The 12,808-nt window shown below is 37.4% G+C and overlaps 1 protein-coding gene across 1 annotated transcript in view; it reads left to right on the forward strand.

The window, feature by feature from the left end:
- The window catches only part of PIP4K2A (phosphatidylinositol-5-phosphate 4-kinase type 2 alpha), a 108,715-nt gene that overhangs the window by 46,384 nt on the left and 49,523 nt on the right, over positions 1 to 12,808 (forward strand). The window contains exons 2-3 of the mRNA XM_035545179.1: positions 11,333 to 11,430; positions 12,465 to 12,561. Coding sequence (XP_035401072.1) covers positions 11,333 to 11,430; positions 12,465 to 12,561 — 195 coding nt within the window. The remainder of the gene's footprint in view (positions 1 to 11,332; positions 11,431 to 12,464; positions 12,562 to 12,808) is intronic.

Consider the following 12,808-nt stretch of genomic DNA (forward strand, 5'->3'; position numbering starts at 1 on the left):
AAGATCTTTCTTGCAGCTAGGCAGAGGCGTCCCTTCTAGCTTCCCTGAAAACTGCTCTGGTCTTAATTGTGCATTTTAGGTCAAAAGTTGTATAAGATCGTACATGATTACATAAATAATTGGGAAAAATATTTACAAGAAAAAAGGCCTGAGCTTTCAAGCTTGAAGTAAATACTCTCAATCCACCCTAATTTTCATATCTTTCCTGATGGTGGAAGAACGACAAGCACATTTCTTCACTTGTTCTGTGCATGCTTCCCTCTGATTCCTGTGGCTTGGAGGGCCACCAACTTACCCTTCAGCCACTTTTCTCCCACTGGGAACAGCAGAAATTAATGTCTGTCTCTAACAACAGCAGCTTTTGGTCTCAGCCTCCCTGAGGTAAAATGTATGATGGTGGTATATTTTACTGTGAAGTTCTCTGAAAAAAAAATCTTTTACTCAGTTCTTTTGGTTTATATTCAAATTATTACTAAGGCTGGCGTTTCCTTTTTAACATAGTTTTTCAAAAATATTTTTTATGTAAGACTGAAGATGGAAAAGTGAGTGTGTGCGCAGAGAGGAATGCGGAGGGCACACGAGTGCACATTCCTGAGCGCTGCCGCTGGTGCGGCGATGCCGAGCAGCTGGAAGCCACGTTAACCGGCCCGTGCCCCTGATGCCTCTGCTCCCAAACATAGTGCTTGGCTTAATACTGTCTGGCTTCAAATCTTCAGAAATGCGGTGTTTTGCTTTCTGTGGGTGCATTATTCAAAACTCTTAAACGATTGTGCTGTTGTGTTGTTTTTTTTAGTTTGTGTTGGAGAATTCTGTATGCTACGATTAGCAGTAATGGTTGAAAGTGTGTGTTGGTAGCTCAGTAGCTGCGGGCTTTTTTCTTTTTTTTGCTTTTTTAATTTATATGTATATTTGTGTGTATAAAATATGTATATCTGTATATGAAATTCTTGCTTAGGGGATAAATTAAATCTGTTAAATGTTTTTAATTTTGATTTTCAAGTACGGAGTTAATCAAAAAGATAGCCAGATTTCCTTTCTCAGAATGTTCATCAGCAATACATAACCTTAAATGAATGTCAGTGATGAGAGCGCATTTTTGTAGGCTATTTTGTAGTCTTAGAAATGTGATCCTGAAGTTCAGGAGCAGGAATGAGTGGGGGCTGATCAAATAGTAGCATCAACCATGAAATCAAGGGAAAGTGTTTTTGACTGGGTTTGAAGCAACCCAGTCAGTGCTGCCATGGATAGTGTAGTAGAAACCAATGTGCTGCTGTCATCGTCATCTTAACTAATTCAGAGTATACCCAGTCTATGAACCAAATAACTTTCACCAAAAGTAAAAATTTTCATCTAACTTCTCCGTGCGCTTGTTAATAGTGTGTTGTGTACTTTGTGTCTAACAAGTGTGTGTTCCCAGCACGTGGAAGGCACATGGGGTTCTGGCTACCAAAGAAGTTTCCATACAGTTTTTCATTTGGTTCTCTGTCCTTAAATCCACTTCTCTGGCAATTTTTCGGGGCCATACCCTGGTAGTTACACAGTGGGTGTACCTTGCTGTGGCTAAGGCCTGGCCTGTGCGACAGAGCTGGGCCTTCTGTGTGCCAGGCTCTGGCGCTCAGTGAGGGGGCTCAGCTGTGAAGTACGATGCATAAAATATCGTATCTTTACAGTGCATCTTTGTCTTTAGCTTTATGGTAAAAGTAAAGTTTTGTTGTTGCTGTGCTTGCTGAATGACAAAGTTTGGGCGTTTCTGTCTGATCGCCCTTCAAAGAAGCACTGCAACACCAGTGCATGTTCAGATAAACAGCACTAAAACCACTGGAGTTACTTTTTATTTATGGACTGTGACAAATAGAAATAGAAAGAGGATTTATATCCTCTTGCCTATTGAATGTGTCCTGTTGTCCCCATAAGCTTGTGAAATCTTCAGGTAACAAAAGTCTGACCTGTAAACTGAGGAAAAAGGTCATGCAATTATGTTGCTTTTAACAAATTTTACCTTGCTTCATATCAAGGGATAAAAAGATGTTTGCCTTGAGTTTAAGCATTTCAATTTCCAGTTTAATCAGAATTGCAGAGTGATGGGGCTTGTGACCGGTGAGTCCCAAGCTGTGCCTCAGTGCCCATCAACTCCTCCGAACCACGCCACGGGCCTGCGGCTCTGCAGGCTGGGGAGGCTTTCGCCAGTCATGAAACACCATATCGTGATATACGTGCTCAGCCTGCAGCAAAATGAACTCTGTGGTGGTTATATACGGTCAGTTAATATCCAATAAGAAATGACAATAAATCTGTGAAATTTTGTATATAGCATTACTGCCAAAATAAACTGGAATTCAGTGTGGAAAAAGGATATCTAGAGGAGAAGTAAAACCCAGTTCATTGTGTTCCAGTAAACGCAACAGGACACTGTTCTTTCCCAAATCCTAAACAACCGGCACGTAAAATCATGGCTTCTGTAGCAAGAAGCTGCAGAGTATACATATGAGCGACCGTGTATTTTTAATTTATCTTGCCGTTAGCCTGACCTCAACTGTTGGCAAGGCATTACAATACTTAGAAGTAAAAACAATGTAAATTCAGGAGGAATACTGTGCAACCAAGATGCTTCAAGGAGATAAATCAAGGGTTTTCTGTACACAGAGAAAATGCAAGTGCTTCTCATCCTTTTGGACTTACAGTACAGGTTGTTGTCTGGTGCTGCACAGAAAAATGTTACTGTGACTGGAGGATAGGATACTGGTCGAGTGCTAACAAAAAGTTGTAGCTGTAGGCTAACTTGTCTCTGGTGTCACTCACGTTCAGTTATTTTGCTTCATAAATTAGATGCTTCTGGTTTTCTGAAAATTTGCTTCAGCCTTCACCTGATCAATAGCCAGAAATGACCAAAAGGAATTATGTTTTAATGTCGTCTTTCCACAAGTCAAAAATTTCCTTAATAACAGCATATTTATGAGGATGGTATGTGTGACAGCATATTCAAGTGTGTTACCAATCCTCCCTAAAAAGAAAATAATGATAATGATAACAATAATAATAATAATAATAATAATAATATACAGTACATTAGCTCCTTTATGCCATTGTAAATATATATATATATATATATATGGCTTTTCTACATTTGTTACTGCTTCTGGACAGCAATGGTGCCCATCTGACACATCAGAGTGTTGCTTTATGGTCTTCGTTCTGCAGCCTCTCCATCCTGTCATTCTGAGGCAGGATGCTCTTGAAACCTTCCTCTTGAATAAGCAGCTGAGTTGTATGTGTTATATGTGAAATGGTTCCTTAAGTTTCTTTTCCCATTACAATTTGCTTTTCTCTGTTGAATAGATTTTTTTTTTCTCTTGAATTTCATTCTGTGGTTATAGTACTCAGGTAAGACTACAGCATCTCCATATCTGTTCAGTGGTTTACTGGAATATTACATTTAACTGCATGAACTCATTTTTCCTGTTCAGAAAAGTTATACTTGACAAATATGATCTTAAGATCTGTTATGAGAGATGATCGTTATTTAATAGACTCTTTTAAGCCTGGTTTGTTTGGGTTTTTTTTTGGTTTGTTTGTTTTCCAAATCTGAGTAACATGATTCATGGAATATGTGTAATTTTATTTCATTTTGTTCCTGCATGTTGAATTCTTCTTCCAGAACCCACAATAGATCATTTATGAAATCAGCAAAACATTTATCTGAGTTGTGTATCACTTCATATATAGAATTGAACCTTTTTTTTACATCTGTGGTATAAATAAATGCTTGCTGCCTCATAGCATCCTCCTCTTTTTAGATATTCTCTTGTGAAGCTTTGAGAACACAGCCAAGTGAAGTAAAGTTTATCCCTTGCCAAATAAGAGTTTTGTTCTTGAATTAGCAAAATACAAACCAGATTGCTATCAGTCCTTCTGACAAGTATGTCTATTTTAAATCAGTATTTCAAACAACAGCTGAAGATGCCTGTTCTATCAAAGTTTATATTAAACTGTATCAACTTCCCAACACACAAGTTGAAGTTCAAGAAAGATTACTTGAGATATTTCTGCTCAAAAAATAAAATATTATTGTATCAATTTTGTGCTAAGCCCACTGGCTAATAGCTTGCAAATTGTTGTCTGAGCTGTATGCCTTGTCTTGTTTTCCTTCTGACTGTGGCATTAGCAAACAAGGATGAGCTCATCTGTATTGTGTGCAGCACATCTCATCCAGATCTGAAGGACTTTCATTGCTTTACAGTTTCCTTTTGGACCAAGACTGCATTTTATTTTTGTATGCCATTTGCTACTCAAACTGTTCTGCGTGACAAAATCACCGCTCTAACTCACATTCCCATTACTTTATTTTCCATTTAATTGATGTACAGTAGTATTTCTCTATGAATTTCTATGCATTTCTCCTAGTTTTTTAGGAATATGGGGGGGGTTATCATGACAGTCACTATATCTGAGCTTCTTAATTCAAATTAGGTCTTTGATTATTTGGCAAATTATAAGGTGTTAATTTTTGCACTCCTTGAAAGGTGTAAGCAGATGCACAGGAAGTTTAACCAAATCTGTAGAAATATGGCTTTGCACTTGTCTGACAGTATACAGCAGATGTTCTGGATTCTCTGCACTGTGGAAATGTCCAAGAGACTTGAAAGACTTACACTCTCTTTACAAATGTTTTGATGCAAGATTTTGTGATTTTAACGCTTTTGCTGTAGGCTCTTTAAACACTATCTGAACATGAGTGATAACCAAGCTATGAAATCCTGTTTGAATTTTGCACCTTGGTTTTCCAAATTTAAAGATAAACACCAAGAAATGAATGCTCTTCTAAACAATTTTTTCCTCTGCTTTGGGACTTTCTTCACTATGTCACAATATCTTCTTTGGGGCATTCTCAGGTATGTCACGATATTCTGTTTTCCAGTGGATGCATGAACTACATACATTCCTGCCCAACGATAGCATTGTAACATTGAGAACAATAACTAAAGTTTCATGAAAACATCTGTGTTTTCCTATGAAACTTTGTTTTTTATTTGTTTTAATTCAAAGACCATAAGACTTCAGAAAAGTCATTTTTTTATAAAAAAGAAATCATCTTTAATTGAAGTGTTCATTTCTCAGAATTTCTAAATGCATAAAGTGTATTTAATGGTTTTGCTAAGTAATTCAAATATTCTGTGTTTTAGTTCTTAGGGGAAAGTATGTCTTTCTGCATTAAGACAATTTGAAAAACATTTGGCTCAATTGGGTCTGCTTTTCCAGCACTAGATTATTCAGTTTCATTGAAAGCCAAAAATCTAATGACAGGTATCACCTCAACTGTAAAAACATGAAGCTGCTCTATAGTAATTACTGGTAGATGTTTTGATACATGTAAAACTTCAACACATACTTCTCTGGCAGCTGGCTGGGCTTTTATATTGGTTTGGTTTGTTTTTTTCCCTTCATATACATGAAATGAAAATGATCCTAAAGATTCAGAGAAAATTAAATACTTTACCCTGTGTTTTTCTCTTAATCATATCATTGGTTTAATTTCAGGACTTGTTTCTGAATAAGTAACTGGAAATTACTTATATTGGAGAAGTCTCCTATGGCATTTAAACTCCTAGTACATTGTGTAGTTAATAAAAAATGTCTGGGTAGATACTTTTTACCCTGTGCTTTTAGGAAAAAAAGAAAGATGGATTTGTGTGATTGAAATGATGAAAACCTCATTTAAAACAAATTAAGGAGTATTTTGCCGAACTGATTTATTTCTCTACAGCAGAACTTAGCTTAACCTTTTATTTCTCTTGCAAGAATGGCTTTGAGTGTAATTTAAACTGTCAAATGACATTTATCAAATGATGATTTTGCCCTGTAACAGGCAAATGTCTTCCACAAAATTGATTAGCTGCTGACCTCCTCCACCCTTTTCAGACCCTTCAAGGTAGATTTCAAAGAGCTGTAAAGTAATCACTTCAGGTTCAGTTTATACTTTGGCAGAAGGCGGTTACTGTCCCGGTAGCGATGCTGCAGCGTGCTCCCATCTGGCAGGGGGCTGCTCAAAAGCCTGCCTGCCCATGCCCGACACCACGGGGCCCACTGTGCCTCTAGCCAGGCTGCAGCAAGGCAGGAGCAGCTTTAGAAATGGCTTTTTGCAGGATAATCGGATGAATTACGTTACGAATCCTTATCTTCTGGATGAGTACGCTCTGGTAAGCAGGAAAATGCTCTGTTTCCTAAGACCTGTAGAGTGTTCAGTTATCAAAAAGGTGCCAGAAGAAAGATGAGTCTCCTAAACATAACATTTTAGGCCCTCAGCTGGTTTCCCCTGCTGCATTCTTACTCTTCAGCTCTGTAGCCTTGCTTGGTAAGGGCAACTCCAATGAGCTTGCTCTTGTAAACATTCACCTCCAAGTAAATGAATTAACTGCACCTTTGAAGAAGTGTGCCTGGATTGATGCATCAGAATGGTGGCCCTGTAACTTAACGAAAAATGCCACCTAACATTTTTATTTTCAGAGCTCTGTACAAGTTTCCTTGCCAGAGTAGAAACTGAAATGCAGAAAGAAAAAAATATGATGAACATCAAAATCCCAGAACTGCTGCTGGTGTTAAAAGTTCAATTCTATTTTTAGACCTCAATGATTTCTTTCTTCCAAACTCTCTTCCACTGCCACTTCTTCCAAAATCTGTGTTTAAAAATACATAAATTAGAGAAAAATGCACTTGACTTTATCTCAGACTAACAAAGCAATTGTAGCTTGTTTGTCTCAGTAGATCAGACTGCCGTGAGTTGGGTTTCAATTGAGAAAGCAAGTTGGGAGATGAACAGAGAAAAGGGAAGGAGAAGCTTCCACAACTTCAGCCACATGCATCATCGGAAGGGGCGGGGGGGTTTCCATTCGTGAAACTGACAAAAGCCAGAACTGTGATTAAGGTGTTTTATCAAGCTGTTGGGTATGGAAATACCTAATCCTTCCGTAGGTTCATCTTAAGTCTCGTTGGCTGATACATTAAATTAAAAGGAAGCAGTATATGTGCTGTGTGTTAAAGCTGAGATACTAAATACAATAAACTACATATAGAATAAAGGCTTTACAAAGGAAGAGGGTTTCAGAAGCAGCCATGAGGCACTGCTAAGTAGCCCGCATGTGATTTGTGAAATGCTTGGAATGAAATTTTGGGCAGGGGTGTACCTTGCTTATTCCAATTTCTTTTTTACCAATAACACCAGCTGTAGTGTGTTACACAGGTTTCTCACTGCAGCATCGTACTGATAGGCATCAGACTGTATCTGCTGGAGAACAGGATCATTGTTCTGGCTCCTCCAGCTAAACATGCAATATATGCTGTAAATTGCCTTTATTGTATGCTGCTTAAATATCTCATTGTCTGCTTTGCATACAAGCAATTTATTGCTGCTTATGTTCTGACAGGATGAAAACTAATGTTTAATTATGCATTGCCCTAGTAATGTGGTGTTTAGGGTGAATGTATCTGAATTAAATAAGGGTCATTAATAATGGCTAACAATTTATGATATATTCATTGCTTGATTTCAAATCATATAAATTAGAGAAGCTTATTTGAAATGTCACCAATATAAGATGGCTTTCTGGGAACACCTCTCTGTGTGCTAATTTCAGAATCATTACCAGCTGAGTCTTACTATTTATTCAATGTCCAGTAGCTTTTATTATTCCCTTATTTGCAGTTTAATTACAACCTCTGTTTTCCTGACAGTGTGAATTCAATCCTGAACCTGCAGGAGCAAAATGAGTTGCAATCAGTAGGTTTTTGCCTGAAAGCCTCCTTCCCCTTCGCCCCCTCCCACCTGCCATCGCTGAACCACGGGGCTGAGCAGATCCCTGCAGCCAGATATATTTTTTTTTTGGTACCGAATATTTAAAGGGACAATGCCGTCTAAAGCTTTTCAAAGTGTGTTCTTTAAAGCTTGGTAGTCATGGGGGATGTCTCTGTCTCACATAACCAGCAGGTTTTGTACCGATATCACAGAAGATTTTTGAATAAATTACTTAAAGAGAGGTTTCCGGGTCACTTATTAGTATCTTGTGTTCATGAATTTGCACATGTTATTAATAGACATGAGGTATTTCCACATAATATGCGTGGTTACTGTGCAGCTAAAATCCTAGTCATTCATCTTTTAAAATAATCTGTTCTCCAAGGCTATTATATGGGATTTAAATTCCTCAAAGATGTAGTAAGCAGTCTGTTGCAAATAACATGAGAAACCACAGCAAAATTTTGCATTGGCAAAAAAAAAGAAAAGAAAAAAAAAAGCAGTGCAGTTAAAGGATGTAAGTGGCAGAACTAGAACTGTTTTACAAAAATACTGTCTGAGATGAGTTGGAAGGCTGAAAGTGTCCTCCATGTGTTTCAGATTTGGTCTGTTTCAAGCGTGGCTGTTTCTTTACACAGGGATAGCAAAGTGCAGGATCGGTCCCTCTGACCTTTCCCTCTCCTTTCAGTTTCCCAAGGCCCGTTTCTGGGGGAGTTCTGGATCTTGTTTCTTTCCCCCAGTGTGGTTCCAGTTTGCACCAAGATGTAATGTCACAGCTATTCCTTCCTCGGTGGTGTTCACTTTCAATGTGGCCTCATCAAATCCATCCGAAAAATGCACTACTGCACAAAGAAGCAGACCTTATTATACTTGAAGGGTTTAAATTAATTAATGGCCTGTGCCACTGGGACATGCCATTACTCAGCTGGTGTGCTGTACCAAAGGTCACTTCTACTGTATGTTCATCACCTGCTTTTTCTTCTCTCCTGCTAGAGAGGAATTCCCTAAAATGTTAGAGAAATTATATTTACAGACCTCAGAGTTAGTGAATCTCCTTTAAAGCAAAAATTTCAGGGAAAAAAAAAAAAGTAGCCCTGTGTTAAACTGCATTTTGTTTCTTTGTTTCTGTGAGGAGGGCGCGTATGTACATTCACATCTTGTAGAGAACCTCCTGGGAGAACTGTTTTGGAATTCCTGGTTAGAATACGACAAGCTCTGAAGTATGCAAATAGAATTACACGTGGCTCTGTTATTCCGCTATGGAGATGATGTTTGTAAGGCCTACAGGCACAATTAAAACTGTGCTGCTATAGCACAAATTTAAATCTGTGCAGCATGAAAGCGAATCTATAAATGTATTCAGAAACACTGTACATTAGCAAATTAAGAAAGTGAATGCGTGTGAAAATTTGGTTGATGCAATTTTGGTAATCTAAACCCCCTAATTTGCAAGTGAACTTGCTGTTGTTTTAGATGGGTCATTTTAAGATGTGTGAATTCAGCGTATTTAATAGTATTCAACTGAAAATGGTCGTGGAATCACTTTTGGCTGGCATGTAGGTCTCTGTTATCCCATTTTCAAGCACGGAATTTGTTGTACAACCTGGCAATCTAAGAGAGTAGCGAATTTTTTATAAGCAAACCTGAAGTTTCATTACTGAGTATAATCTATCTACTCATCCCTAGTTTTATTTGTACAAGAGCTAGACTTGTTCTGCAGGCTCGTGAAGCTGCCCTGTGGTTTCAGGGTGAGATTGATGTGCAGCGATATCAAATGTAGTAAAGAGCTTGTATGGTAGATGTTGCGATGTTCCATCAATGTGCTGTTATTTTATGTCATAGCTAATGAGGTGTCAGCATGATTTATTAGGTTTGCACAGCTGTGTTTTCAAAAATTTACTAGAGTTTCTTCTTTCTCCCACTTTGGAAGGAGGAAAGAGCGTTCTCCCAGGGACTCCAAGGAGCAGCTCACGTTCACCCATCCCAGACACCTTTCCATTTCTTTGCTCCGCTCTGCAGCTATGGTGCCTCAATCTATAGCGTTTCAGGGCTTTCCAGGGAAGCATTCTGTGAAGTAAATTCAACTGATATTTATCAGTTTTCCTGTGGGCTGCAGGGGTCTGAATAATGAAAATGAGACATGGCAAGACACATTACCGTGACTTAAAAAGACCGAAGACTGATGAGGCTGTCTGACCTGCCTGATTGCATTGGTTTCTTTCCTCTGTTTAAGAGCAAAAAGGGTCCTCACTGCTTTCACGTTTTGTTTAAGTTCAGTTCTGCAGAAGGTTATACTTGCAGTGAGTGTGTTTTTTATCCTCCAGTATTTATAACCCACGGCTGCTTCAGTGCAAGCTTCTCAGAAAGCCTCCCTTAAGCAGGATAGCATCTACAGGGAACTAACAGCTTCCCAGTTGGAAAACATTTTTGGATAAGCAAAACCAATGCTAAGAGCACAGGTCACCCCTATTTTGTTTCATCCACCTCTGCTGAGTGTTTGTACTATCATATAAAGAGTTGTCCCCCTACACTCCGCAGAAAGCTGCTGAAGCAAAATGTGCTGTGCAGAAAGATTTGATCATGGAAATGGAAAGATATTTTGTTAATGATTTGAAAGAGCTGTTGCAAGTTAACAATATTCTGTTATGTTTATCATGCTTTTACTTAAAATTTATTAAAACAACAGTAGATTAATACATGCAATTATAAAAACATGCCTACAAACTAAGTAACTGTGAAGTTGTCTACATTTTATCATAAAGATATGGCCAGAAGTTGATATTTCTGAAATTCCAAATATATAGGAATATTACATATTAAATACTCAGTATATAATAGTGAGGAGACTGGCAATATTTATTGCAAAACTAGAAAGAGCAGGTGGTACCCATAAGTATAATAAAATAAGGAAAGCCTTAGAACTTCTCCATCTATTTCTAAGCACAAATTTGAATATTTAAGTAGTTTGTCAAACTTGAGTAATCAAAAACATGTCTGAATGCTGTAACTGCAAAAACTAGGCTGGGGTCTGCACTATTGTACTAAACAAGCCGCTTCTTACTGAGTCCAAAGTGTGCGCCTTCATATGTAAGCAAAATTCGGGGATTTTTTTCAAGACATAGACGGGTAAGACTAGTTCATAAGCTGCAAAGACAAATAGTCATTTGAAATACAAAATTTGAATTATCTTTGGAAAATGTAGCTCAGTTGGATAAACAAGAACAGTGTGTTAGCATTAAAGACTATTTTGCTGGCATCCTCACTGACCTTCCTTAAAGAGCACACTCCAGGTGTTCTTTGAAGCACTTTTTTTCTACAACTAGTATAAATATGGAATGCTCTTTCGTCTTTTCCAAAGTGTCTACCTTGTCAATGCATTTAATCTGGAAAGAATAAATCTGGTTTTGCATTTTTCTTTCACTTATTTTCATTCCCAGGATACATACACAAGAAACCATAGGCCAAATAATTATTTTTTTTTTAATTAAGACATATGCAGAATCTTTGCAAAGATATCAGCAACTAAATGTATTCTTTTTTCTCTAGATCAATGAACTGAGCCACGTTCAAATCCCTGTTATGTTGATGCCAGATGATTTCAAAGCATACTCGAAGATTAAGGTGGACAATCACCTTTTCAACAAGTAAGTACAAGTAACAATTCTTTGTAGAGGGGGATAGTGGCAGTGATATTTTATGAAGTACTATGAACTCTGTTATTTTTCAGTTGATGTGACTGAAGTTTTGATGATTAAGTTAATCCTGTGATAAACATAACCATCTGTGCTGTTCCAAAAAGTAACAGCAGGGGCTGCTGGGTAGTATTCTTCTTCCATATGGTTTATTATTGCCTTATGGGTATCTTATATATTGAAGATGATCCTCTCTTGGTGTGTTTATTTATGGCTGATATAAACATTGATTTGGGTATTTTTTAAAACACAAATTTGGGTGCATATACATTTAGTATTTTAAATTAAATATTTGAATAAGAATGAGAATTTAAAACATATTTCAAAGCTTAATAACGTGCAACTTTTAATAATTTGTGATACGATATTATATCAATCAAAGTTCCAAACGTATTAAGATCATTTAATGTAATATCCACATCTCTTAAAAATGATGCTACATGAACAGGATGTGCATACATACAAAACTATTAATGATGCTTTGTGTACAACCCATTTAAGAATATTTGGAAAAAGGAATAATTCTGCTATTTTGGGTCTTTTTTACTCTGTGACAAAGTTCAAAGTTACTTTTCTCAAGTATAAGTATGAAATGAACAACTGAATGTTAAAACTAGCTCTGTACTCAGTAAGTCCAATTTTCTTGAAGTTTGGCACTGTCAGTATTTCCTAGTGTCACCAAAGGTATATTAATTCTTGTATAATGCAATCTAAGGTTTCACTTTTGAAATAATTTAAGGGCAATGACAAAACATTCTTTTCTGCTTTTGAGTCCAGGTTCAGCTTGTTAAAGACAAATATATATAAATTTATTAAACATGGTAAAGGAAAGAACATGGTGAGACCAAATCTTGTTCAAAAAGAGAAGGCTCTAGAGGGGAGATTGTAAATCTCCTTATTTTCTGCTTTGCATGAACAGAATACTCTCGAGTTACTTAATTACATATGCAGGTGAATGAAGTTGATTTGGTTTTGTATTCTTTCAGAGAAAACATGCCAAGTCATTTCAAATTTAAGGAATATTGTCCAATGGTTTTCCGTAATCTAAGAGAGAGGTTTGGAATTGATGATCAAGACTTTCAGGTAAGTTCACTTTCAAAACTCTTAAATCAGGGATATATACAGGGTTTAAAGGTTCATAAAGCTGCAGTTGCTAACAGGACAAAGTGCTGAAACACTTTGGAGGAAAACTAAGAGAAAAAGAATACATTCTCTCTATTCCTTTCCCCACCTGCAGCCAGAACATTTCTGGCTTATTTGTTTGCCTCCCCTGGCTGTCTTCTGGCAGCCTTCTGCTATCTTCCGCCCTCCTTGTTTCCCAGTATCTCCG

This window comes from Cygnus atratus, chromosome 2 (assembly GCF_013377495.2).
Source record: "Cygnus atratus isolate AKBS03 ecotype Queensland, Australia chromosome 2, CAtr_DNAZoo_HiC_assembly, whole genome shotgun sequence".
Classification (NCBI taxonomy): Eukaryota; Metazoa; Chordata; class Aves; order Anseriformes; family Anatidae; genus Cygnus; species Cygnus atratus.